The sequence below is a fragment of the Heloderma suspectum genome, chromosome 2 (genome assembly GCF_057233095.1).
Source record: "Heloderma suspectum isolate Gila_16-S chromosome 2, 16-S_ref, whole genome shotgun sequence".
Classification (NCBI taxonomy): Eukaryota; Metazoa; Chordata; class Lepidosauria; order Squamata; family Helodermatidae; genus Heloderma; species Heloderma suspectum.
In genome coordinates, this window is record NC_139459.1 from 218,925,597 (window position 1) to 218,952,592 (window position 26,996).

Consider the following 26,996-nt stretch of genomic DNA (forward strand, 5'->3'; position numbering starts at 1 on the left):
AACTGAGCTCAGGTTTTTAGAGTGAACAGGGCCACAGCAACTAATGCGACGGCAGGGCCAGTTCAAAGGCAAGAAGAACATGCAGTGTATTTACATAATCTTTTCTAAGGGCCCCTTGTGAGCAAGAGGTTAAGCCCCAAAGATTGACTTTTTGTCCTTTTTTGCTACTTTGCATACGGACCGTAATCCCAAAACTCAAATCAGACTTCAATGGGAATAATTAAGTGGCTGCCCCCCAAAAGTCTCTCCTTCACTTCTTTTTCTTCCCATCCCAATTACTGACATGAAGGGGTAGCCAAACCAGAATGGTTGCAGGATGTTATTCTACACAGCAGTGCAGTCCATGCTGCATAGAATAACATCCGGCAGAATATCCTAGAAAAACATACACACACACAGAGGGGTGGGGGGGAAGGTGTCAAATCGTGTACCATTTACCTCTGCTTCAGAACTGTGATGCTCGAGCCTGATACTAAAGTAGCCCCTGCAGTTATAGGACAACAGGTATGTTTGCAAAATTCAACAGCTGTTGGAAATTTAATCATTTGAAGTGAATTCAAGGCATGATAATCTTGCACCCAGCAATGGCTGGAATGGTGCCCCAGTGGCCTTCCATACCCCCCCTCCTCAGTTTCACCATCAAATGCCCAGTTCTTCCATCTACACCAGGCTTCAACTTGGTGCCCTCCAGATGTTTTGGACTGCAACTCCCAGCATTTCTGACAATTGGCCATGCTAGCTGGGGCTGATAGGAGTTGAAATCCAAAACATCTGGAAAGCACCAGGTTGGGAAAGGCTGCTCTACACAAACCCAAAGTCCATGTCAAACACAAGGCTAATGCAATAACCAAAAATGTGTAAATTGAGCAGAGTTGCCCATTTCAGTCATCCTGCTTAAGATCTCCCGACTGCAGTTTTATAGTGCTTGCTTCTATTTACAATACTTAGGCTTTTGAAAGGAAATGTTGGGTGCGTTATTTATATGTGGTTCCCTTAAGTACCAATGTCTTCCCTTTGGCAAGAGACAAGGAACAGCTGATACTTGGTGCAGCAACAACTGATACTTGTCTACTTACACAGTTCCCTAGGAGGACGGAAGAGAACTAAATAAAAGCTCACATCCACAAGGGAAAGTCAAGAATGCCATCTAATTTTAGCCAAGAGTGTATTGCTGGAAGGAGGCAGGCAAGGCTGGCCCCAACCATTTTACTTCCCAAGACAGACAATCCAAATAAGCCCCCTTCCCTCCCCCCGACCTTTAACACTGAGAACAATCTACTGGGAAATTGCCTTATTGAAAACAGGAGCTGCACGTGAGCACAACTCTCACTGATTTCAACCTGACTTCTGCAGGAGAACCTGCAAATAGATTCTGCTCTGTGGGGCAGATCTTCTGTCTCCCACTCTGCCGTGCCTAATGGCGCCACCCATCTCTTGTCTCTGAAGCAACCTGGCCTCACAGTAGGGCTGCTGCTGGAGTTAGAAGAGCAGCCCTTAAGCAGCAAGGGACATATACTATGCCTGGGTGTCTAGTTAAGCTACAGTGTACTTATATTCACAAAGTATAGCAGCAGCAGATGCAGCCTGGAAACATGCCTCTGAATACAAGATGCCTTTTGCGGAGATGTAGAAAGGCTTTCAAAAAACAACAACCCTTACAAGGAAGGAGGCAGTGAGAGCCAGACAGGGCAACTACGGGTAGGCCACGCTTTATTCTGGGACCCTGAAGCCTTGCAGAGCAGGGGCTGCAGATCAGCTCCAACACTTCTAAGAGCATGCTGCCAAAACCAGCTTAATCACTTTCCTAAAACCAGAGTTGATGTAATCCCCAGATCAGAGAGAGTAACACCATAAATGCAGCATCCAAGTGCCGTAACAGGGGCTCTATCACACAAGCAGCTGTTCGACAAGCTTTATTGCTCGTTTGCATACAATGTTCCAGCCGTCATTGCATTTCCCTGCATTCCCTAATGGGAGGTTGCAAATGAGATTCTGGGGTGCATGTGCACACGTGTCTAGAAGTGGGGCCGAAGTATGGAACTTAGACACTCAAACCAGAGCCTCCCAGCTGAAGAACACCCCCACACACAGCCCCCCAAGATAACTCAACAGTATAGTTTCAGGATAGAGACAAAAGCATTCATAGGCAGAGAAAGGCTCAGAGTGCTGTATACTCTATATTCAAAGAAAAACTATCAACTTTTAATGCCAAGATAATAATCATGCATAAACCCCCTGAACAGCGTTTACATGTTTGCACAGTTTATTCTGTTCTCCTAGTCACGGAGAGGGGTAATGAGTTCTGCAGGGCATTGGAGCCACACCCTGGCCGATTTTGCCTCACTCTGACTTTAGAGATTTCACCAGGCATTGCCAATATCTTTTACAAACTATCTTTGCAGCCCTGAGGGTCTAGAATCTTCAGGTTTCAAACTGAAAGGCTCAAGATGCCAAACTGTGAACCCAACACTGCTGTTCTATGCTTGCTTGGAATTGTGGGATACAGACCACTTTTACTCAGAATGTTCCCTTCCCTCAAAAACTGCACCATAGTAAGTAGCGATGACCACCACGTTGGGACAGCTTTAAAAGAGTTTTAGACAAATTATTGGAGGATAGAGCTATGAATGGCTGCCTCTGGTATCACTATGTCTCTGTATGCCGGTTCCTGGAGAACACAAGCGGAAGGGTGTTATTGTACTCACGTCCTATTTGTGGGTTTCCCATAAGCATCTGGTTGGCCACTATGGGAACACAATGCTGGACTATAAGGGTCTTTGGTCTAATCCAGCATAGCTCTTATGTCCGTAACTGCAACAGATACAATTGCCATGAAAAGTGTGGCACTGTTTTGACTACAAAATCCATCTTCTGCCTCTTGCTCTACTTAAAGTATTTATGCAGGGCCCTTCAAGGAACAGTAAGGAGGCAGACCAGGCAAGGGCTGGTAAGGGTTTACTTCCTCTTGGCACATCCAAATCCTTTCCTTCTTCTACCTGCCTCTTGCCCAAGAGAAATTTCTCCATAGGGCAAAGTTGTTGTTAACACCTTCTCTGTGCAGTCCTGCTGAATGAGAGTAAGGATTACGAACTTGTCTTCATTTCAACAGCAATAAACCGGTACAAGAATAATGCTTCTGGAAACCAGAGGGTCCTAAAATACACAATCCAAGAAGCCGACGATAATGTCCATCCAAACGTTCCTTTGCGGAATGCCTGAGGAGCAAACTAATTAATCACACATGTATGTTACTTTATTTGCAGCAGCAATCCAACTTCTGTTTGAGTTTTTAACAAGAAGAGATAATAATCTGCCAAGATTTATTGACAGTGAGCATGTGCTTGAAAGTGGCAAGGATCAGTCAAGTTTGGGAAGAGTAGCCCTGCCTTTGCCAGCTCTTAGGACTGCAACAGCGGTAGATTAGCCAGCCTGTGTTAAGGCTAAAGCACACATTCCAGATCAGAAAAAGAATTCAAGCCTGCTGACCCAGGTTCACCTTCTATTTGAGAAAGAGCTTTATTTTAAAAACAATTATGCAATCTGACATCTGACATCAAAGTTGGGATGTGGATGGGGAGGAATAATTGAGTTTCAGAGTGAAGGGGAAAGGTGACTGATGTTCCCTTTCCTATCTGCCTTTTCCGCATGATTATTCAATCCAAGCTGAGTTCCTCTCTCTCAGGTTCTGAAACTTGGTTTTATTCTCACATACAGCATGTTTGAAGCAGGGCACAAATGGAATGCTCTGTACATTTAACTGTGAGCGCTCCTTGAAGGTTGTCGCTATGACAGAAGACGCAATGGTGAAAGGTCATCAAGATTTTCTAATTACCCAAGTGAGGTGGGGTGGGGGAATCGTGCCCAGCATTTTCTTCAAATGGTTCTTGTAAGCCTCATGTGTGTAGATGTGAACTGGACAAAACAAAGAACCACAGAATATCACACACACACACACACACACACACACACACACACAAATCCTTGCAAGAGCAAGTAAGGCACTTAGTCCCATTTATAAAACCCTGAAAATTTAAACATTTAAATCCTTTACTTGCTTTAATGATTTAGGGTTGGATCCATTGCTGGTCATCTGCTAGCAGTACAAGAAGCACTAGCCTGCCCTTGGCAGTCCCCCACATGGCCAAAATCTACTCCGGAGGGTTGGGAGAGCCTCCAGAGCAGATTTGGGGCATGCCTGAGAGGCTGCATGGCGAAGGAGAAGACAGGAAGTTCCGTTGCTTCAGCAGAAGTCCACTTACATCTCTCTCTAACGCTTAGAGGCCCCCTTTTCTGCAGCGACTATGGTGAAGAGAAAGTGAGCCACTGCACTTGCAAGATGCTGCCTGGAGCAGGATCCTAAATCAGGAGTATGCTCTAGATAAATGCAGAGATCCACTGTAAAATCGGCACAAAGATGGACAGGGCTCTGGACCAAACCTCACTGCTTGTGATGGCAACAAGCTTCTCGCAAATTCGTATCATTCAGAAATCCAGAACCAACACTGTCATCTCACTACTGCACCACGTTCATCATCTGTAGAATGATGAACGATGCTTGCACAATCTTCTGCAGACTGAACACCTTTCAGAGGTGCGGGGTCACGCAGCCAACTGTACAGCACACACATATAACAGGTGGCCAGTTCTCACAGAGCAAATGTCCATCTCAGTGACCAATCAATTCCAGCATTTCCTGTGGATCGACTATCTTTTCCCGGGGCTTCCCAACCAGCTTGCCTCTTGTCACTTCAGCAGCATCGATCTTCTCCCAATCCGAAAAGGAAACTGGCTGGATCCCTGTTAAATCACCACAAAAAGGGAAAAGTACAGATCAAAATCAACCTGCTTCCAACTAATCACACATGTACACCATAGGTGCCCACATGCCTTCCACGCACAGACCTCTCTGGAATCAAATGCTGAATTAAAGGCACACTTTGCACATCAATTACTAGGCAGGGGGGCAGGTCAAATGAGATTAGTTATATCTTGGAAGAGTCTTATAATAGCACAACTCTGCCTTAGGGGATGGAATGCCTTTGGTTCACTTAAAAATCCTGAATTGGTTTAGAGGGAACACACTAATTGAAAGCATTTGAATATAATGCCAGTAAAGGACTCAGCTGGGGTTTAGAATGCATTCTCAAGTACATTGGGGAAAGATCACTCCAAAAATGTTTTGAATTCAGTAGTCTCTGCAAAAAACAGAGCCAATTCGTATCGTCCTTTTCCAAGTTTCACATGTTACTGAGAAATTCTCTGGGTTCCTTTTGGGACAGTGTGTTTGCATTTTTAAGCTCATCATAGCTACTGCTTTTCACACCACCACTCCCACAGCTTTACACACTTGGGGCTACTTCACCTACAAATAATTATCTACAGCGATCTCTCTGCCAGGTAGCAAACCAACTACACACCTTCATGCTTGGGAAAATGTGTGCACCCAATTTGTTACATGGACATATAACGGAAAGTTCCAATTGGCAAATGGGCCCTGGAAGATGTCCATGCAGCAAAGTAAACACATGTGTTTTTATCACACAACTGTGTATACATAATTGCGTATACATAATGGCGGACATTCAACCACTTCTAAACTATGTTCCTGTGATCTGGGGGTTAACAGATGGGTAGCAAAAGTGGACCTTGAGAGCCCTAACAGTTGCAAAGAGACTCATGCTTCAAGCCTGGAAAAATAAAACACTAACACCCATCATCCAACCATCTGAAGATCTTACTGTTCTTGCTGCATTTGAACATATGTCCTACAGTCATCAATTTAATTTGGATATTTATTCAGATACATGGACGGCTTATATTAATGCAACTGTGAATACATGGATTATCTACACACAAAAGTGATATCCATGTAGAAAATACGCCATGTGCAAAGTGGTTCTTAGTGCTGCCAATTACTTCTGCCTGCTGCCTTCATTTTTATTTGACACAGATATGGAAACCACAGCACAGCACTCTTATCCAGGTGTGCCTTGTCTCCCGAAGCTTGGCCTGATACGCTGAACACTACATGGCACAGCCTTTCCCTAATCCTCTATTGTTCAGAAAAAAGGACATCCCCAGGCAGTCTGCGTGGAAGGGGATGAATGTCGCAGATCATAATGAACACCAATTTTCTAATATTAAAAACATCTGTGCAGAAGCTTAATTTTATGCTATGAAGGAGTTAGCCTGGGCAGGAGTGTTTATGACACACCAGAAAAAATTAAGTGTTGTGATCTGTCTCTTCTCACCAGAAGACTCCAGATCTGATTTGCACCCTGGCCCATGTCAGCCACTCTGATGTCAGAACAGGAAAGTGAATGGCCACCAGACTGTCTGCAGTCTCTTTGCCTGCCCAGGCCACTGAACAATCAAGAGAGGCAGGCAGTCAGGCGGGCAGCACAGAGGTTGAGAAGGAGACCAGCAAGTGGAGAGGACAAGGAAAGGAGTGCGAGACAAATGGAAATAACAAGGCTCTTAGCAAGGAATAACTAGATGTCTTTTCAAGTCCCCAGATTTGTCTTTGCTACGTTCCACTAAACAATCAGGCTCCAACTATTTTGGTGCTATAGGAGCAACACACAATGTAATGCTCCCTGAGCTCATAACCTTCTAAAATGGTCAAGGAACATGGATAAAATTGTACAAGCGCATGTGTTTAATGCCTTCAAATCGAAGGCATTTATTAGACCACTGTGGGTGGGACAGACATACAATATCTTCCCCACAGACATGCACATTTATTTATTTATTTATTTATATTTATTTCATTTCTATACCGCCCAATAGCCGAAGCTCTCTTCGAAGCTCACATACTCAAAAGCATCTGTTTTAGTGTCAGCGCTGAGCATCTACATCCCAATGAGCTTGAGGACTTCTCTACACAGAGGCTTTTTATCCTGCAACTTTACTGGGGCTTCTGCTTCCAGATTATTTGTGGGATTAAGATTGGCCCTTTCCATACACTGCCGCTTTTCCCCCCACAGGGAGTTCTTTTATCTACAAGTTCTGTATGTTTCATTATATAGCCACTAGATAGCACTGTGGTATAGCTGCTGTTAAAGCGCAACTTCCTCTTTTCATGGAGAAATTCAACTTGCGATATTTAGATAGCTCATTATCCCCGATCTTTTAAAAAATGGGATAAAGGTCAGAAAGGATGCGAGAGGCCCTGGAGGCTGATGATGTCATGTAAAGGACCTGCAAACTTCTGTGAGTAACCAATCTCAATCACAGGATAAAAGCCTCATGCAGAGAAGCCCTGAGTCTCCAGATGTGCAGGGCAATCCTATGCAGGTTTACTCAGAAGTAAGTCCCACTGCATTCAATGAGGCTTACACCCTAGTAAATGTCTAGGACTGCGGCCTAAGAGTCTTCATTGACCACAGGGTCAATGTCAGCATTAGAGACATTCCCACACTCAAGCTTAGGTGCTTTAGTGCTAAACAGGGCTGCAGGAAAAAAGGCTGTCAAACAGCAAAAATGCAGTGGTGTGGAAAAGATGACACCAACATTACTCCTGCAAAGTGTCCAGGCTGGGCCTCTCCCTCCCTGCAACACATACACTGCCACCATATCTTCAGCACAGGCAGGTACGAGACTAAAGGAGACTGGGAACTAGCACAGGCTTGACCCATAAAAGTTCTGCCTCGAATTAGCCATGTATTTCCTTGAAGACAACTTGGAGAAGCCCAAACCAGAAAGCCAGTGTGCACATCTTGAGTCCTGGAGAACCACGTTCAAAGTTCAAGCTCTGGCACAAGCTCCTTAAGTCACCTTGGGCAAATCCTGTCTTTCAACTTCAGCTCCCCACCAATAAAAACTGAAGAGCTGATCTTGAAGCACAGGGCGTAGGCCAGGACTGCAAAGCAATTTGTGCTCTTAAGTAACTGAACAACTCCAACTCTAGATGCTGCCGAAACATTCAAAGACTTTGGTTCATGGGAGAGAGGAGGGTGGAATTTATTGCCCACGGTGCTTAGGTCAAGGAACTCTCATTAGTAGTGAGAGCTAAAAGCAAAAGGAAGTTTTGATTGTAGGTATTTAAGGATTCAACAACAAAAGGTTAGGAAAAATGCGATAGCAACATCAGTTGTTATTCTTATTCTTATTAAGCACTGAATATTGCATCACATACATAAACCGAGGGGAAAAACCAAGTCCCCACCAATGACTTACAACCTGACATATGCTTTAAAAAGAGTTAGAAGGCAAACCCTTCCCCCCACCCCATACCAGAACTTTGTATGTGAATCCTCAAATTTCCAAACCTCTGTCATTGGGGGGTGGGGGGGATGCTGTGTCATGGGGTTTTTAAGTCTCCTGATGTTGACAGTATCTTAGTTTATTAAGATAACTGCAAGACTTACCGAACAAAAAGGGACTTGCCACACACTCTCTAAAGTGAGTTAAAATACACCCATCAACCAAGGTCATCTAGTTCATTCTGGGATCCCAACATGTTTCTTGTTAGATGGACAGACCGCACAACACCCTACCTCGGGACTGAAGGATGCGCCTCACGAAGTCCAAGCCTTCCTTGGAACATGAATGGGCCAGTGCACCAGACTGCAGATCCTCCAGCACAGACTGGGCTGTTTCGAAGCTATCGTTCATCGTGGTGATGATTACACCTGTGGGCCCTCTCTTCACCCAGCCGCTGCAGTAGAGCCCTGCAAAGTGTAACCTACGATCAGGCAGTCCAAGCTATCTGGCCCCAGCTCATCACCTTGAACAGATCCACGGAACAGCGACAACCCTGCAGTTCTTGCTCAGGGTCAGGGGAGTGCCAGCAAAAGGTCATCCGGGGACACATGCAGTGGTCACTCGAGGGCAATCTGGTCACAAAGCTGCTCCAGAGAGGCTCTCAGTGTTTTAGCAATGGAGCACCTAGCCTGCAGATCTCCCACTGGAAACTACTTGGAGCCCCAGCTGCCCACCCCTGGCCATTTGCTGTTCAGCATTCCTGCTGAAACACCTCCTCCTCCTCCATCTCCGTTATGCACACAGCTGTAGCTCTACTGACCTGGTGTCCCAAGAACTCTGCCCCGATGGTTGGGGATAATGCCTTGCCTGGGGTCAAAGGGCACAGCAGGGTCAATCGGGAGGCTCTTGTAACCGATGCTGCTGAGAATCAGCCCACATGTCAGCACCTCACCTGCTCCAGTGGGAATTGCCTTGGCAGCATCTCCTGAACCCTGCAGAGTCCACAAACAGAAAAGGGGAGGAGGACAGGGCTTGGGAGGGCATCCTGGGAGGCCAGCACAGCCAGCAGGCACGCTGGCCAGTTGCATGATCCCGGGAGCCCCTGATGCTTGAACATGACTGAATCTATGCAAGGGTGGATCAGCAGGGAAGCCCTGCCCTGGAAGCCTCCCGCAAGCTCCCTTGAGGCTTCAAAAGGGAAAGCGGCGACCAGAAAGGGGTGTTATGTCAGAGCAGCAACAGCAGCACCACCTTGGCTCTAAGTCCCCGCAGTTCACCGGCAGCCCCATCCCTTGTGCTGGCTGTGCTGATCAGCTGTGTTATTAGGGTGTCCTCCCACCACAGATAGCAATACCAAAGAAGTGGGGAGAACACTTTTCATACCATGATGTGGAAAATGGATCCTTGGGGAGACATCGTGCCGCCTTGCCGAGAGCCTGCCATTTCGGCTCAGAGACAGCAGGCAGTTACACCGGTAGTTCTAATTAGACTGGGAGTATAAAGCTGTCTTTAGCTTAATGCCGAAAGGCTCCTGGGGGGAATCTCCAAAACTAAATGGATGCAGCAGACCTCGGAGAGCCAGACTGAAGAGCAAAGGGGAAAGGAAGAAGAGTTTGGGGGCACAGAGAAAACGTGGGAGCTCATACTTCCAACCTGGTGACAGCCAGGCGGATCGCTCTGGCCTGCTTTCCATCCGCAGTGGGCAACACCTCTTGTGGGCTGCGCAAGAACTTCAGGCTCCACTCTCGAGACGCCGAAGCCCAGCGGGCAGCCACCTCCTCCCCGGGTTCTTCCAAAGCTGTCTTGGCCAGCAGCTCAGTCAGCCGTTTCCTAGGTCTGGGGGCGTCTGAAAATTACAAAAGCACTGCAGATGCACAAGGAGCCCACCAAGTTGCCACTGCATCATTTGGGGTGGAGACAAAAGGATACCCAGAAGGAAGACTACATCGCCCAACACACATCAGAAAAGCTGAAGAATTTCCATAGGATTCTGGTAGCCATCAGAACATGAGAAATTAGGATGAAGACTCCATTAGCACTGGCAGCTGGTGCAGGGCTCAGGGACAAAACATGAGGAACAGGACAACAGCTCTGTCCCCTGCCGCTCGAGCAGATCTCCTTGCAAAGAGGGACTGCAGCCTGCTATGTGAAGCACCAAGCGGAAGCCTTCTTTCTCATGAGTAGATCTCCCATTGGGAAGGAAGCAACACTCCACACAAAACCTACACAGTTGTTGCCATGAGCTTTGCGGGGGAGACCAATGCCCCTTTAGTGAGCTACTCACTTTCCCACAAAAGCTCCAAACCCAAAAAGAAGTGGAATGCTAAAGGGAAACACTAGCAGAAGATGCAGACAGTACCAGCTCTTCTCAGAATGCGTTCCAAGTGCAGGTGCATCCTTAGGGCCAAACCAGACAGGAGGAAGGAGATCCTTGGTTTAAACTGCCCACCTAAAGTTGCTATGAAACCCAGCACGGGGGGGCGGGGGGGAGGCATGTAAAATATTTTAAGCAAAGAAAAAAAAACATTGAGAGGATCTGATCACATCTCAATTGGCTCCAATACATCTCAAGCAGGGGCAGAACCAATGCAGTCTGCAAAGACCCCTTCCTAGTTTGCTCAATTTCAAGAGAAAGGGAAAACTCTGTGTGTGTGCACACGCGCGTTTAACTTTTCCCTTTTGTGGCAGCAATAGCATTCAATTTCCAGCCAAGGTTCTTCAGATTTCACTTCTTGAATTTGAAATTACGAAAAATCATGTTAGCACAGCTCTTTGAATGTGAAAAGAAAACCAGCTTAGAATAACTCAGCGATGAAATGGAAGTCCAAATACAGCATTTATTTACCTACTTTCCCTTACAGAATGGCTAACCTTACAGTCTCTTCCACTTAACGTCAGACAAACCGACCTCTGAGCAACTCCATCGCACGTCCCTCTGCTCTCCTTTTTTGTGCGATCAGGATACGCAGAGAACAACCCTCAGGAGAGAGGATAAGCAGCCCCTAGAGCTGCTGCAGGGAGGAGCCTCGGCAAGTCTCTGGCCCCCAGCCATCTCAAGGTTAGACAGCTGTGGTTGCAGCTCAGTGCCCTTTGGAGCACTGCCATTCATCCCGACAGCACACACAAGGCAGTCAGATGATGATGATCATCATAATCGTCATTATTATTATTATTGAGACTTTCTACAGGAAAGCAAAGCAAAGGAGATATGTTTACCTTGATAACACAGTAAAACCAAACCATTTCCATTCATGGTATGGCTGCACTACAAGTTTATGCTAGCTTGACCATCACAGCAACTTCCATGGAAACCAGGAGGGGAGGGGACCGGCTCAGCTTCTCCCAAGGATTCTCAAAATCGGCTTTCAGCAATTACTGATGCATAAAACACCTGAATTATAAGGCACTAGCAGCTGAGCAAAATTAAAACAGCTACACCATTCTGCCATCTCAGTGGATGACAGCCCAGGCTCCTGTGTAAAGGGGCGCGGTGAGAAGCAGAAAGATTTCAGAGCCATCGAGTGGGTATGGTAGACCTTGCTGCTCAATTCCTCCTGCGAGTTCTATACTTCCCCTGGACAATTATCAATAAAAGGTCTTATGTTAAACCAAACCCAACAAAAAACAAACAGAATGGGTGTAAGAGAGCTTGTAAATGAAGGATAAGAATGGGGCTTTGTTGTTGTTGTTGTTGTTGTTGTTCAGTCGTTCAGTCGTGTCCGACTCTTCGTGACCCCATGGACCATAGCACGCCAGGCCTTCCTGTCCTGCGCTCTCTCCCGGAGCGTGCTCAAGTTCATATTCATTGCATCCGTGATGCTATCTAGCCATCTCATCCTCTGCCGTCCCCTTCTCCTTTTGCCTTCAGTCTTTCCCAGCATCAGGGTCTTTTCCAGGGAGTTTTCTCTTCGCATTAGGTGGCCAAAATATTGGAGCTTCAGCTTCATTATCTGTCCTTCCAATGAGCACTCAGGGTTGATTTCCTTTAGGATGGACTGATTTGACCTCCTTGCAGTCCAGGGGACTCGTAAGAGTCTTCTCCAGCACCACAGTTCGAAAGCATCAATTCTTCGGCGCTCAGCCTTCCTTATAGTCCAGCTCTCACAGCCATACATTACTACTGGGAAAACCATAGCTTTGATTAGACGGACCTTTGTCGGCAAGGTGATGTCTCTGCTTCTTACTATGCTGTCTAGGTTGGCCATAGCTTTCCTCCCAAGGAGCAAGCGTCTTTTAATTTCAGGGCTACAGTCACCGTCTGCGGTGATCTTGGAGCCCAAGAAAGTAAAATCTGTCACTGCTTCCATTTCTTCCCCTTCTATATGCCAGGAAGTGATGGGGCCAGATGCCATGATCTTAGTTTTTTTAATGTTGAGTTTCAAACCAGCTTTTGCACTCTCCTCTTTCACCCTCAACAAGAGGCTCTTGAGATCCTCTTCGCTTTCTGCCATTAGGGTGGTATCGTCTGCATATTGGAGGTTGTTGATAATTCTCCCAGCAATCTTAATTCCAACCTCTGATTCATCCAACCTGGCATTTCTCATGATGTACTCTGCATATAAGTTAAATAAGCAGGGTGACAATATGCAGCCTTGTCGTACTCCTTTCCCAATTTGGAACCAATCGGTTGTTCCATGTCTGGTTCTTACTGTTGCTTCTTGACCCTCGTACAGGTTTCTCAGGAGACAGGTAAGGTGTTCTGATACTCCCATCACTTTAAGAATTTGCCACAGTTTGTTGTGATCCACACAATCAAAGGCTTTAGCGTAGTCAATGAAGCAGAAATAGACGTTTTTCTGGAATTCTCTTGCTTTCTCCATGATGCAGCGAATGTTGGCGATTTGATCTCTAGTTCCTCTGCCTCTTCTAAACCCAGCTTGTACTTCTGGTAGTTCTCGGTTCGCATACTGCTGAAGCCTAGCTTGTAGGATTTTGAGCATCACCTTGCTGGCATGTGAAATGAGCGCAATTGTGCGGTAGTTTGAACACTCTTTGGCGTTGCCCTTCTTTGGAATTGGAATGTAAACTGACCTTTTCCAGTCTTGTGGCCACTGTTGAGTATTCCAGATTTGTTGGCATATTGAATGCAGCACTTTAACAGCATCATCTTTTAGGATTTTAAATAGCTCGGCTGGAATACTGTCATCTCCGCTAGCTTTGTTGTTACTAATGCTTCCTAAGGCCCACTTGACTTCACTCTCTAGGATATTTTATTTAATACAAAGTATAAAAAAAAAATCCTAAAACTGTTTTTAGAAACCTGTACGAGGGTCAAGAAGCAACAGTAAGAACCAGACATGGAACAACCGAGTGGTTCAAAACTGGGAAAGGAGTACCACAAGCCTGCATATTGTTACCCTGCTTATTTAACTTATATGCAGAGTACATCATGAGAAACGCTGGGTTGGATGAATCACAGGTTGGAATTAAGATTGCCGGGAGAATTATCAATAACCTACGATATGCAGACGATACCACCCTAATGGCAGAAAGCGAAGAGGATCTCAAGAGCCTCTTGTTGAGGGTGAAAGAGGAGAGTGCAAAAGCTGGTTTGAAACTCAACATTAAAAAAACTAAGATCATGGCATCTGGCCCCATCACTTCCTGGCATATAGAAGGGGAAGAAATGGAAGCAGTGACAGATTTTACTTTCTTGGGCTCCAAGATCACCGCAGACGGTGACTGTAGCCATGAAATTAAAAGACGCTTGCTCCTTGGGAGGAAAGCTATGGCAAACCTAGACAGCATAGTAAGAAGCAGAGACATAACCTTGCCGACAAAGGTCCGTCTAATCAAAGCTATGGTTTTCCCAGTAGTAATGTATGGCTGTGAGAGCTGGACTATAAGGAAGGCTGAGCGCCGAAGAATTGATGCTTTCAAACTGTGGTGCTGGAGAAGACTCTTACGAGTCCCCTGGACTGCAAGGAGGTCAAATCAGTCCATCCTAAAGGAAATCAACCCTGAGTGCTCATTGGAAGGACAGATACTGAAGCTGAAGCTCCAATATTTTGGCCACCTAATGCGAAGAGAAAACTCTCTGGAAAAGACCCTGATGCTGGGAAAGACAGAAGGCAAAAGGAGAAGGGGACGACAGAGGATGAGATGGCTAGATAGCATCACCGATGCAATGAATATGGACTTGAGCACACTCCGGGAGAGAGCGCAGGCCAGGAAGGCCTGGTGTGCTATGGTCCATGGGGTCACGAAGAGTCGGACACGTCTGAATGACTGAACAACAACAACATAAAAAATCTTCTATATATATAAAAGTCAAAAACTATGTGTGGGTTTGTGTGTTTGTGGCTGGCTGCAGGGCCATCTGTAATGCAGGGAATAAGGGAGAGCTGCCCAGGCTGTAATCACACTGTAGGGGCCCACTGAGCCTGCCATTTGGGCCCTACAGTTGCTGCCCCTTTTACTTCACATTCTCACTTGCCAGAGTGTATGATAGGAGTCACTGGGTTACATTATTACTTTGTTTATACTTTCCCTTACTAAAAAGTACACCCTCTCAATCTTGGTACAGGCCAGGTTTCTGATTTCAGCTACCAGTCATCCTATTGGCCATCTTTCATTCTACTGGTCTCTCACCATTCACTCTGACTTCCTTCACCTTCGATTGGCTGGCCGCCATTTGTTCCCTCCCCTTTACTCATGGTTTCTTTTCTGACTGTGGAGAGCATTTAGTTTCTCTCTCCGTTCCTGCAATATCCAGCAAGGAAGCCCCTGCTGAACATTTTAATAGTGTATGAGATTCAGTGTGGATTATATTGTAGTAGTGCTTACAGATTCAGTCTCTTGCATTTTTAGTAGTGTTTTTTTATTCAATCTGCTCATTATAAGTGTTGTGCTTTTTAAATCAAGTCTGGTGGATTCAACTTTTCGCCTTTCTTATGGGGCCTTTCGAGAAGCGTAAACCTACCTTAATGTGTTTCTAACAAATAGTGCCTATGACAAAATTACATCCTGGGCAACATCGGGTATATCAGCTAGTATTTATTACAAAGTTATATCGTAAAACATATACAATTATACCCAAACAAAAACTAGACAGTCCACAAACATGGTGATGTTGCTGGTTACTAATACAATAATAATAGGCTATACAAGTGCAATTAGAGATAGATTTATTAGCCATTTTATTACATTGTATTTAAGTTTATTGTTAGGGTAGCTCTGTTCTTATCCTTTATTATTTACAAGCTCTCAAACCCACTATACTTCCCCTGGAACCTAGCTTCTCCTCACACCCTCGCACTCTTCCCTTGGCCCAGCCTTCGCCAACCTGGTGCCCTCCATATGTTTTGAACTTCAACTCCCCCATCATTCCCAGCCAGAATCACCAATGGTCAGGGATGCTGGGAGCTGCAGTCCCAAGTAACCCGAGGGCACCAGGCTGGGGAAGGCTGCTTTGGCCTCTCTGCTCTAGCACCACTGCCGATCTGAGAAGGATTTTAATCAAGTCCTGGGATTTTTTATTGTCGATTGTTAACATTGTTTAGGGGTATGTGCATGCATGCTGTTGTTTATATGTTTATATATCAACAGTTTTTATATTACGCACAATACTGTATTTTTATGGTTTTAATCTCTGTAAACCCTCCAGAGATCTTTGGCTATTGGATGGTACAGAAATGTAATAAATGAAATGAAATCCTTTGGTGACTGAAGATCAGGTATTTTTCTTCTCTCATGGCCTAACCAGGGGTGCCCTCCAGATGGTTTGGACTACAACTCCCATGATCCCTCAGCATTGGCCATGATGGCTGGGGCTGATGCAAGCTGCAGGCCAGAATACCTGGGGTTGGATCCAGCATGGGCCTTGTGCAAGCGGAAGGACACTGCTTGCAGAATGGGACTTCCGCACCCTCTCCTCCCCCCTGCAGCCCCCGGTGCACCATCTAACTCTGCCCTGGAAGAGATCTGGAGGATGCATGAAAGGCTGAAGAGGGGAGGAGAGGACATGGAAGTCCCATTCTGCAAGCAGTGTCCTTCCGCTCGCGCAACGTCAATGCTGGATCTAAGCCTTGGAAGGCACCAGGATGCCTACCATTCAGTCACCTATCAAGTGACAATACGAATTCCTCCGATAGCCATCCCTCACCTTGGCTCAGCCTGGCTCCTGATACAAGCACTCCTCATTTGACGGGTACCAGGGAGGGGAATTGACTACACTAAAGCCTTTGATTGTGTGGATCACAACAAACTCTAGCAAATTCTTAAAGAGATGGGAGTACCAGACCACCTTACCTGTCTCCTGAGAAACCTGTACGAGGGTCAAGAAGCAACAGTAAGAACCAGACATGGAACAACCGAGTGGTTCAAAATTGGGAAAGGAGTACCACAAGGCTGCATATTGTCATCCTGCTTATTTACCCTATATGCGGAGTACATCATGAGAAATGCTGGGTTGGATGAATCACAGGTCGGAATTAAGATTGCTGGGAGAATTATCAACAGCCTGAGATACGCAGACGATACCACCCTAATGGCAGAAAGCGAAGAGGATCTAAAGGGCCTCTTGTTAAGGGTGAAAGTGGAGAGTGCAAAAGCTGGTTTGAAACTCAACATAAAAAAAACTAAGATCATGGCATCTGGCCCCATCACTTCCAGGTATATAGAAGGGGAAGAAATGGAAGCAGTGACAGATTTTACTTTCTTGGGCTCCAAGATCACCGCAGACGGTGACTGTAGCCCTGAAATTAAAAGACGCTTGCTCCTTGGGAGGAAAGCTATGGCCAACCTAGACAGCATAGTAAGAAGCAGAGACATCACCTTGCCGACAAAGGTCCGTCTAATCAAAGCTATGGTTTTCCCAGTAGTAATGTATGGCTGTGAGAGCTGGACTATAAGGAAGACTGAGCGCCAAAGAATTGATGCTTTCGAACTGTGGTGCTGGAGAAGACTCTTACGAGTCCCCTGGACTGCAAGGAGGTCAAATCAGTCCATCCTAAAGGAAATCAACCCTGACTGCTCATTGGAAGGACAGAGACTGAAGCTGAAGCTCAAATATTTTGGCCACCTAATGCAAAGAGAAAACTCCCTGGAAAAGACCCTGATGCTGGGAAAGATTGAAGGCAAAAGGAGAAGGGGACGGCAAAGGATGAGATGGCTGGATAGCATCACGGATGCAATGAATATGAACTTGAGCACACTCCGGGAGAGAGCAGAGGACAGGAAGACCTGGCGTGCTGTGGTCCATGGGGTCACAAAGAATCAGACACCACTTAACGACTGAACAACAACAACAAGGGAGGGGAACCGTTTTCTCCACTGAACGTTTTGCTGATGTCAGGCGTTCATTTGTGTTAGAGCATTGACTTCCAAACCTATATTTATGTGGACTCTTGGCCCTGGAACGTACAATGTGCTCAATGTGCCTCTGAACATGTGCAGAATGCATTCTTCTCTTTACTCACCATACCCAGCCAGCACACCTGGGTCGGATTAGAGGGAAGTGTTTTCAGGCCAGAACGTGGCTTTGAGGAAGGCTGGAGCCCTGGCACCACTCGTATGAGAAACAATCCGCTGGCTAAGCCTCACCTTTGACCGCATCTCCAAGGCCCTTGAAGTCTGCAGGATCCAGGAGAGGTCGAGCATTAGGCAGGTTGATCATCTCACGCAGCTCCTGAGGTTTTCAAACGGAGAGACACATTACACCTCACTACTTCCCGTATCCCGAATTGCAGAAATGTGTGCAATGCTGGGATGCACACAGGCTTTCATATATACAGATAATTGAGATTGGACGTGGAGGAAAAAAACATTATTCACAACATCTGCATGCTGTCCCAGAACATAAAGCTCCCTGGGTGGCTTACAATAAATCAGTATTTAAAACAATATACAAAACATATATTCACTAGAGCCCATCTTTTTTTACCGATCTGAGCCACTTTTGGCGGCAATAATTGTCTGAAAAACAGTATAAAAATCCAGTCAATAGAGATGTGCCCCATGTACCACCCTGAGAATTATACCGTGCCTGGATGTCAAGTTTCCCATTCGACACTTGCGCACTCAGCTAAAACGGCAGAAAGCAAATTAAAAAGGTACTTTCCACAGCCGGTATCCCTTTTCCACAGATTCATTGCCCGATTTCTACCAGGCAAGCTGGCCTCCTGATCGCTGCGACCCCTGGTGTGTGCTGACGGGAGCAGCATGAGTGACCGTGCACCTCAAGCACTCTTCCTCCCTCAAAATGGCCGTGCAGGGGCACCCTCCTGAGAAGCAGGCGCACTGGTTCCCTTGCTGCTGATACAGCACAGAATAAGCAGGGCATCCAGGACCACCTCTGCCTCCAAACTGCAGTCAGTGACGGCCCCAGTTTTGCACCAAACACACCACATCCACCCCCCAGATGAACCGGCCTGGGGGAATATTTATTCCAAAAGAACCTTGCTAAGGCTCAGCATTTCTAACTAAGAGCAATCCCCTGGCCTTTTCTTCTTTCTGTTTACCTTTATGGTGAAAGCCACCTGGAGGGGACCCCTCCTCCCTATAAGGCACACCCGCCTCACTTTGCTGCGGGTCAAGGCCGTGAGCGCGTCTTCAGTGATGTCGGTTTTCTGGACAAAAAGGAATAACAGGACGACAAGGGATTAGGGCCAGCAATAAGGAAAGAGAAGGGAAGAGGCTGTAGCATGACCTGTTCAAATCAACAGCCTGGCCCCCTTCGACGCAAAGCACTTTGCAAAGAGGAGGTGGTCGTGCTGCATTCGCCAAACAGACATGGTAGGATCGCCCACATCCTTAGGGCAGCCACACCTTGTTTTCACTGTTTCCCTGTTGGCTTCTCTCTTTAGAGTGCAGTGAACAAGATGGGGGAAATTCTACCTGGTGTCCTCCTCATAGGTTACATTTTGTACTTGAGAATTAAATCCCTTTTTTACAAAAAGGACTTGCACATAGCATCACTTTTGAATGGCTGATGGCTTCTGCTTGCAAAATAGTCCGGTCCTTTTCCAATTGCTGGTCATCTGTATCTAACAAGAAAAGGTTGCAATTTACACATACGTGCAGAATTCAGGAAGGGTTGGATCCAGGATCTGCCTTCTGTGAGAGGAAGGGCTCCACTTGAAGAAGGTCCCTCTGCCTGATTTTTGGGGATCTGCCCTCCCTCCCTACACCACAGCTCACCCCATTCAGCAGCGTCGCCCGACTCTGTATAACATGTCAGGGGGCTGGAAGGGCTGCCATGGGAAGGAGGGAGTGGGGAAGCCCCTTCTGCCAGCACAAATCATCCTGCTTAAACCTGGATCCAACCCCTTGTGCGCTGTCCATACAGATTTATTTTGTACTCAGGACTTGGTTCTTGAGTACAAAATGTAATGTATGAAGTGGCCTTCAAAAACAAGGTGGAGCCCTTCCAGGTTCTGGAGCTTCCATGCTTTTTTTGTTTTAATATATATATATATATATATATATATATATATATATATATATATATATAATTTTTATAAATAAAATCAACAATACCAAAATTACCAACAACCTAATCAATACTTCAATTTCCCAACAGTACAATATTCTGATGAGGACACCACAACAACCGAGAAGAAAAAAGATTTAAAAAAAGATAAAAAAAGGGAAAAGGGAGGAGGAAAGGAAGTGAAGAAAAAAAGAAAAATTCCCTCCCGCTCCCTCTCCCTCCCCCTTAAAGAATTGAGTTTAAACTCCAATACCCCCCTGCCTCCAATGCCATTCTATTTTAAAAACTATATCTATAACCTTAACAATCTTATAGTTTAATAAACAACCTTACATTTCTATATCATATCATCAATCTTATATCAAAGAAACAGGTCTACAATTCATTCCCAAAAACCTATATTATTAGTAATAATATTATATATATATATATATATATATATATATATAGTATTATATAATAATAAAACTTAATATAAACCTTCAACCATCAGTAATATATTTTATACTAGATACTTTATCTATTTTAAAATAAAAAATATAAAGAAAAGCAAGAAAAATAAAAGATGAGAGTAAACCAATATAAATATAATCATTTATCTTCTGAATTAGCCTGGATCATGTAGACTAAACACAAACAGTTAACAAAGCTTGTTTAAAGATTCCAGTTCATGGGGCTGTAACAGAATTCTCACGCATTTTTACGTTAAGCCATGCCTCCACCATTTCATGATTTAGAAACTTCTTCACCTGACCTTCAGACACAATACAAAGTGTAGCAGGATATTTTAAGTAATATTGCAAGTTCAGGAGCTCCCGTGCTTTCACTCTTGTCTCCTCACAGAGCTCTCAGGCCCCTATCTAGCCTGCTTTCTGTGACCTCTATTATCTAAGTATAAAAGTACTCAGAGCTCTGAGAAGTTCCAAATATTGCAGGTAGTATTAACCAGTGTAACCAAGGAGACACTTAGCATCTGCTAACTAATTCTGCTTATTAGAGCAGATCAAAAATATCTACCCTGCTTATAGGGGAGACCTTCCCAGGCACTCCAAGATGACTTGCCCAGGTTTAACTAGAAATTCTGGGGGAGGAGGAGCTATTCAGAAGAAAGGTTGGCTGCGCACACCTAGAAGCACAATCTGACATTGGGGGGCGGGGGGAGAGAAGCCCCAACTTGCAGCATCTCAGGGCTTCCCATTCACATTACCGCAATACAGGCTTCTCTCTTTTGCTAGCACTGCAAGGCTGTTTGCATGTGAGAAGCCCATCAGGGCTCATCACAGCTACCTTGGCTGCATCGTTTTCCAGGTATAAAAGAGTTTGTAGATACCCAGAGCATCCTGCCCAAGGCAGAACGAACTCCAGTTTAGTCAGTCTTGCATCACTGGATTGAGTCCAGACAGAAAGCAAAAGAAAGACTGACTGTATTTGCTGCTGAGTGAGAGAGCAGATAAAACGCAAGGCTCCGAAACCGTTTTTCCTGTCCACTGCATATGAAAGAAATACTGAGACTGCCCCCTCGTGCTTCGTTTAGGTATGGGACTTGGCTCCAAAGAAAACAATGCCTGGAGTTGCTCCCATTTCCCACACAGCCTCCAGGCCTCTCCAAGGTGGGAATGCCAAAGCTCTGCTCCTCTGCGTACACCTGCACATGCATAGTTCTCCCTACGTGCTCACTCCTTTTTTAGCTTTCTTTTTTTAATGGGGTCCCCTTCCTTCAGTTCCTGTAGGACGGAAGAATTTCGGAAGTTCCTTCTGATAACCTCTAACCTTCCCCAACCTAGTGTCCTTCCAGATGTTTTGGACTACAACTCCAAGCATCCCTGACCATTGGCCATGCTGGCTGGGTATGATGGGAGTTCATGTCCACAATGTCTGGAGGGCACCAGGTTGGGAAAGGCTGCTCTAGAGCCAGTAGAGGTTCACTGCTACTGACAAGAGCCCTAGCTGTCTAACTGGAAGCAGATAAGACAGAGAGAAAAAGAGATAAACAATGCAGACTGTTCCACCCTCCTAAAGCAGAAGAGAGCATAGAAAAGGACTCGCCTCTAAAATAGCAACTGCGAGCAGAGAAGGCAAGTAACTACGTATTTAATGTATTGAAAAAGTAGCAGAATGCAGGGCAAAGGTGATCCGTTTGTCAGTGACACCCTGTCAGTCTCAGCACTGGCAGATTTTAGGAGAAAGCGTCACACATCGTAGACGTCTTAAGGACGTGTAAGGATTTATTTGCTTGCATCACATTTCTTACCCTCCTTACTGTAGAGCAGTAACCCATCTTACGCAGTAACCCATTTCATGCATACACAGTGATACATGGCTCTGGTCCTATCCAGTCCCTCAGTTACTCCCTCCCCCACCCCAAACCCCTCAGTGGCAGTCGCAGGATTACAACCTCCCCCCAACTCCAGAGCTGAGCAGGAGGGCAGCTCTGATCCGCGAGGAGAGAACACGCGGGCTGCAGTCATGTGGCTGCCTTTAACTGGAGATTCTGCCCAGTGCAGCCTTGATGCAAGACCCCTTCACTGATCTAAGGGGGATTTTCTGGTAGTTTGACATGGAAGTTTGCTACTTTGCACCTTACAGCATGCTGGTGTCTGTTCCCAACTTACCCTAAGAATTTCAAGAGGTGATAAGAGGACCCGAGCAACATCCAGCGCCACGTTTCCATGTCCCAGGATGACGGCCGTCTCCTTGCTCAGGTCTGGTTTCAGCTACAAAAGCAGAGAGGTTCTTCACAACCACCAGCACTTCAACCACTTCCCAGTCCTCTACTGCAGCAGTTCCCAACCCTTGACCCAAAGTAGTCCATTATTCACATTTTTCCACAGGCTCAGGACCAGCTTGCACGGTTAACTGCCAGGTACTCTTCACACCTCTTCCCTCTTTATTTCACAGCGTCCTGCTGAGGGGGTCAAACCAGTCCTTTGCAAAGTCAGCCAGCCCAGAGCTGGCCGCAAAGCATTCGAAAACCCTTACCACGAGAGAGTAGCGAAAAATTACGCCTCATAGCGATTACTTGGGTCTGCCTCAAACAAGGCTATCTTCCCTACATGCACATCACTTCTGTGTGGGAAAACATCACACAAACGTGGCAGGTATATACGTGCCTTTTTTCCATAAATGCATATTGAAATAGGCACAGGTGTTATCTGCCTTACATTATGGTGTGCAATTTTCCTACAAAGTAGTGACATCCATGTTGAAAACATTTCCTGTAAGGCATCCATAGAGATGTGAAGGCCTGGGGCAGGGGGGAGGTATCAGGACTATTTTTTCACCCAGTTCTTTCAACAGAGAAACTGGACACTTTGGGGAGCACTGACAAAAACTCCTGTGAAACATTTTCTTCTTGAACGTGTAACAGCACAATCCTATGAGTGTTTAGGCAGAAAAAGGCCCTACAGCTCCCAGCATTCCCCAGCCAGCCAGCTGTAGGGCCTTTTTTCTGTCTACGCATGCATAGAATTGTGCCCTGCGATTTTTAAGACTAGGTTTTATTTACTCAGGATGTGTCATATGAAGATTTTTATGCAAGATAATCTATAGCACCCTTCCCAACCTGGAGCTGTCCAGATGTGTTGGACTACAACTCCCAGCATCCTCCAGCCAGCCCTGCATTAGAAAATAATTTCTGTGTAGATATATACAAGCCACAAACATTTTCAGTGTTATAAAGTTTAACTCAATAACCAAATATGCTGCTAGCCTTTAATACTGTGACTGTCCAAGACTGTTTCTGTCCAAATAATGCACTTCCTTTTGTTTATGACAAAATTAGTGGTTTCTATTTTAAAAGTTCATTTTTCCTTATTTTGCAGATGTCACAGCATTCCGAGTTGCCTGTAAGAAAATGTGCTAACAAAAACAAAACAAAATGGAAGGGTGTAGGGAACCTTGGTGGGCACCAAGAAAGGTGTCTGGGGGCACACTGGTGCTTGTGGGCTCCACATTGCCTACCCCTGACTTAAGGCAACAAACTACGTTGGGAGAAAACAAAAACATTGTACAAGTAGTTCCACCAACTCAGACATGTACAGTAACCCAGACAATGCAGGCTGGGCATAGCTAGCAGGATCAATTCCCTCAGCTTTGGCCACCCCACAGAGTCTCTTGCAGAACATTCCCTGCCTCTTAGTACTGTTTGCATCCCAGACCAGCCAGCTGAGGTGCTGCTTCAAAGTTCTTCCTGTGCAAGCAACAGGTCATTACTGACCCCTAGAGGGACGCCGCTTACGCTGGCGCTTTCGTGGCAGACTATAGCGGCGTGGTTTGCCATTGCCTTCCCCAATCGTGACTACCTTTCCCCCAGCAAGCTGGATACTCATTTTACCGACCTCGGAAGGATGGAAGGCTGAGTCGACCTGAGCTGGCTACCCAAGACCCGGCTTCCGCTGGGATCGAACTCAGGTCGTGGGGAGTTTCGGTTGCAATACTGCCGCCTACCACTCTGTGCTATCTCCTCACGAAGTGGCCTTTGGCAAGGTACCATCTCGAAGGCCCAAGCCTCCCCCCCCCCCCAACACACCCCTCTGCAGTACGGGGATAACGCTATTCATCCATCTTACAGGTTGTTGTAAGAATGACTGGAATGATGTACGCAAAATGCTTTGAATGCTCTAGAGTAACATATAAACAATTGTTTCTTATTATGACTACCACTACTACTGCTTCGCACAGGGAATTCTACCTCCAAAAGTGGAGGTGAAAAGCCACACCACCATCATGTGCAGAAAACCATACTAGCGTCCATTTTCCTGTTCGGAACTTGCTCTGCAGATTTCCCATACAGGACGGCACATGCTCCTTTTTTTTCCTACACCCCTGTAGGTGAAAGCATCCTGGGGGACGTGCCCCTGCCATTTCCTCATCCTGAGAAGTGTCCCTTTGAGCTCTCCTTATAGCACCTCCAAGAGAGGAAGCCAACTAACTAATCCCCTCTTACGGATGTGCAAGTTGTTCACTTTGGTAAATCTGAGGAAAATTTAATTTGACATCTGTTAATTTCTTCCAAATGGGGGCCTTTCAGCCAGCCACTAAGCTGAAGCCAGATGGCTGTGTTTGAATATGTGGAATGCCCAGTGACAGGGGCAGGGGGAGGAGAGAACCCACATCTCTGTTCTCAGGCAGGCCGTTGTACCATCCCACAAACGCTCTAGCTGTATAAACTCCTGCAAGATCCTCCCCCGGAATTCCAAGGGTCCTATTGTCCTCAGCTCCGTAGCTCTGCAGAGAAAGAAGTGGGAGGGAGACAACACATACATACATATGATACCGGCTGAGCTCAGGGATTGGGGGCCACTTGTTCACGTGCACGCAGATGCAGGCACACACACAGGTCACACTTTCCACACAGTTAGCAGTGGCGGGTAAAGAGCAATCTGTAGGGGGATCTCTCTTGGAGGAGGGAGCAGAGAGCCTCCAGCAGCTGCGGCTTCCCTTCTGAGAGGATGCTCGGAGTGGAAGCGAGGGACGGGCAGCAGCAGGTGAGGGGGCAATAAACGGGGGGGGGTGCAATCAGCAGCAGCATGACCAGCGGCAGCAGGGCTTGCGAAGGCCACAATGACTATGGCAAATTGGTGGCAGTGGGCCATGGCGAGGCTGTAGGTAAGTCCTTGAAGACCATGGATTGCGTAGAAAGGCATGCCTGATAATTGTACTTGTTAAGGTACTAGCAAGTGGCAGGTTACTTCAGCGTTCCTCATAGCAGCCTTCCCCAATCCGCTGGCCTCCAGATGCTTTGGACTACAACTCCCATAATCCTCCAACCAGCATGGCCACAGGGAATTATGGGAGTGGCAGTCCTGCACATCTGGAGGGCCCCAGGATAGGGAAGTCTGCATTAGACAGCGTGCTACAGAGACTGTTGCTACAGATTTCTCTCTCACGTTTGCTTGCTTGTAATGGATGACTGCAGCACTTTGATCTAGGGTTGTCCAAGAACTTCATCCCTGTTCATAAGCCTGAACGCGAACAGGAACATAATTCTTGGGAAATGTTCACAATTTCCTGAGCTTGCGTTTCCGTGTGAAAGTGCGCAGTTCCGGAGGTGCACATTTCCCCCTGCCCCCAAACCACATTTTCACACTTTCGCATATGAGGGAAAAATGTGTGTTTGGGGCGCCTGCTTTGAAAAATGCACATTTTTCATGTTCAGAAAAAAAAGAAAAGAAAGACATTCTCATTCAGGAGTGAAAACAAGATGAGCCTCGAGGTGGAAAACGGAGAACCTCAACAAGCTCGAAAATCATTTTTTCTCCCATCCCTACTTCGAACTTCCATGACTTCCGCAATCTGTGGCCTACATGTGGATACATCATGTAACGTGGAAGTGCATGTGGATACTTTCATTTATGTTACTTAATTGGGACCCAGCACCAGAGTGCAAGAAACAGACTCAACCCCATGAAGACAAGTGTGGACATAATCCTGGATATTGTGACACTAGCACACCTGGGTGAAGGTATACATGTTTCAACAAATTGGGCTATCCTGTTCCCAGGATATACAAAAAACCATCTGACCCATCATTTCCTCCCACAATCCTCATTCCTTCCCTCTTAAACTCATGGTTAAGGGAACTTACTAAGACCACCGCATGATATACTTTCTGCAGGTCCTTCACAGTGATATCCGTCCCCACGGTCACATTCCCAGAATAGGTACAGCGATCAGAGCGCGCTGTCTGAGTAAAGGCGTTGATCGCGTTCTGTTGGGAGAGGTCAAAAGAGGTCCCAGCTGAAAAGTTCTCCCCCTGCTCCCCCAGGACCCAGGCAGGAGAGAGACCAGAGCGAGGCGGCAGAAAGATGAAGGTCCGCAATGACCTTGCGGCATCTAAGGCAGCATCTCGCTTGCCGATTCAGGCTGCCTCTTCTGAGACTCTTATCTGACAACGGGTAAGAATATCTCATTTTAAAATAACATTGTTATTCATGGCCTGGCTTCAGGCCAGTCAGATCCACTAAAACAGGATATTTATTCCCCCCCCCACTGTGTGATCATAGGAACACAGCTGGGTGGGGATGCAACATCCTCTATTGCCAGTAGTGGGCATTTAAGTTGCTTTGTAACACTTATTTACTTCGTGGGGGGACGGGGACCGTGGACTATCATACCCATTCCCTTAGGACTGCTTATGAATGGGGTACAACGGTAGCAGAATATTGATGACCTTGCACCACCTTCAGGATTAGCCCTCCAAAATCTTACAGCCCGTATTACTGGCCGATTCCCTCTAAAAATCTTGCGAGACCAAAAGCCCAGGTGCAAAGGCAAACAGGACCCCATTTGATTGAAATAAGTGCAGCATGTATGCATAGACTTGTACATACAAACATGATCATTACTGTGTTTACTCATA

At 46.1% G+C, this 26,996-nt stretch overlaps 1 protein-coding gene across 1 annotated transcript in view; it reads right to left on the reverse strand.

Annotated features, from left to right (window-relative positions):
• Positions 1–1,897: 1,897 nt before the first annotated feature.
• FDXR (ferredoxin reductase) overlaps positions 1,898–26,996 on the reverse strand; it is a 40,105-nt gene continuing 15,006 nt past the window's right edge. The window contains exons 4-12 of the mRNA XM_084838021.1: positions 26,223–26,345; positions 24,749–24,862; positions 22,249–22,350; positions 18,666–18,773; positions 17,749–17,833; positions 9,852–10,051; positions 9,026–9,197; positions 8,499–8,672; positions 1,898–4,797 (exon numbers count right to left, since the gene is read on the reverse strand). Coding sequence (XP_084694147.1) covers positions 4,667–4,797; positions 8,499–8,672; positions 9,026–9,197; positions 9,852–10,051; positions 17,749–17,833; positions 18,666–18,773; positions 22,249–22,350; positions 24,749–24,862; positions 26,223–26,345 — 1,209 coding nt within the window. The 3' untranslated portion in view covers positions 1,898–4,666. The remainder of the gene's footprint in view (positions 4,798–8,498; positions 8,673–9,025; positions 9,198–9,851; positions 10,052–17,748; positions 17,834–18,665; positions 18,774–22,248; positions 22,351–24,748; positions 24,863–26,222; positions 26,346–26,996) is intronic.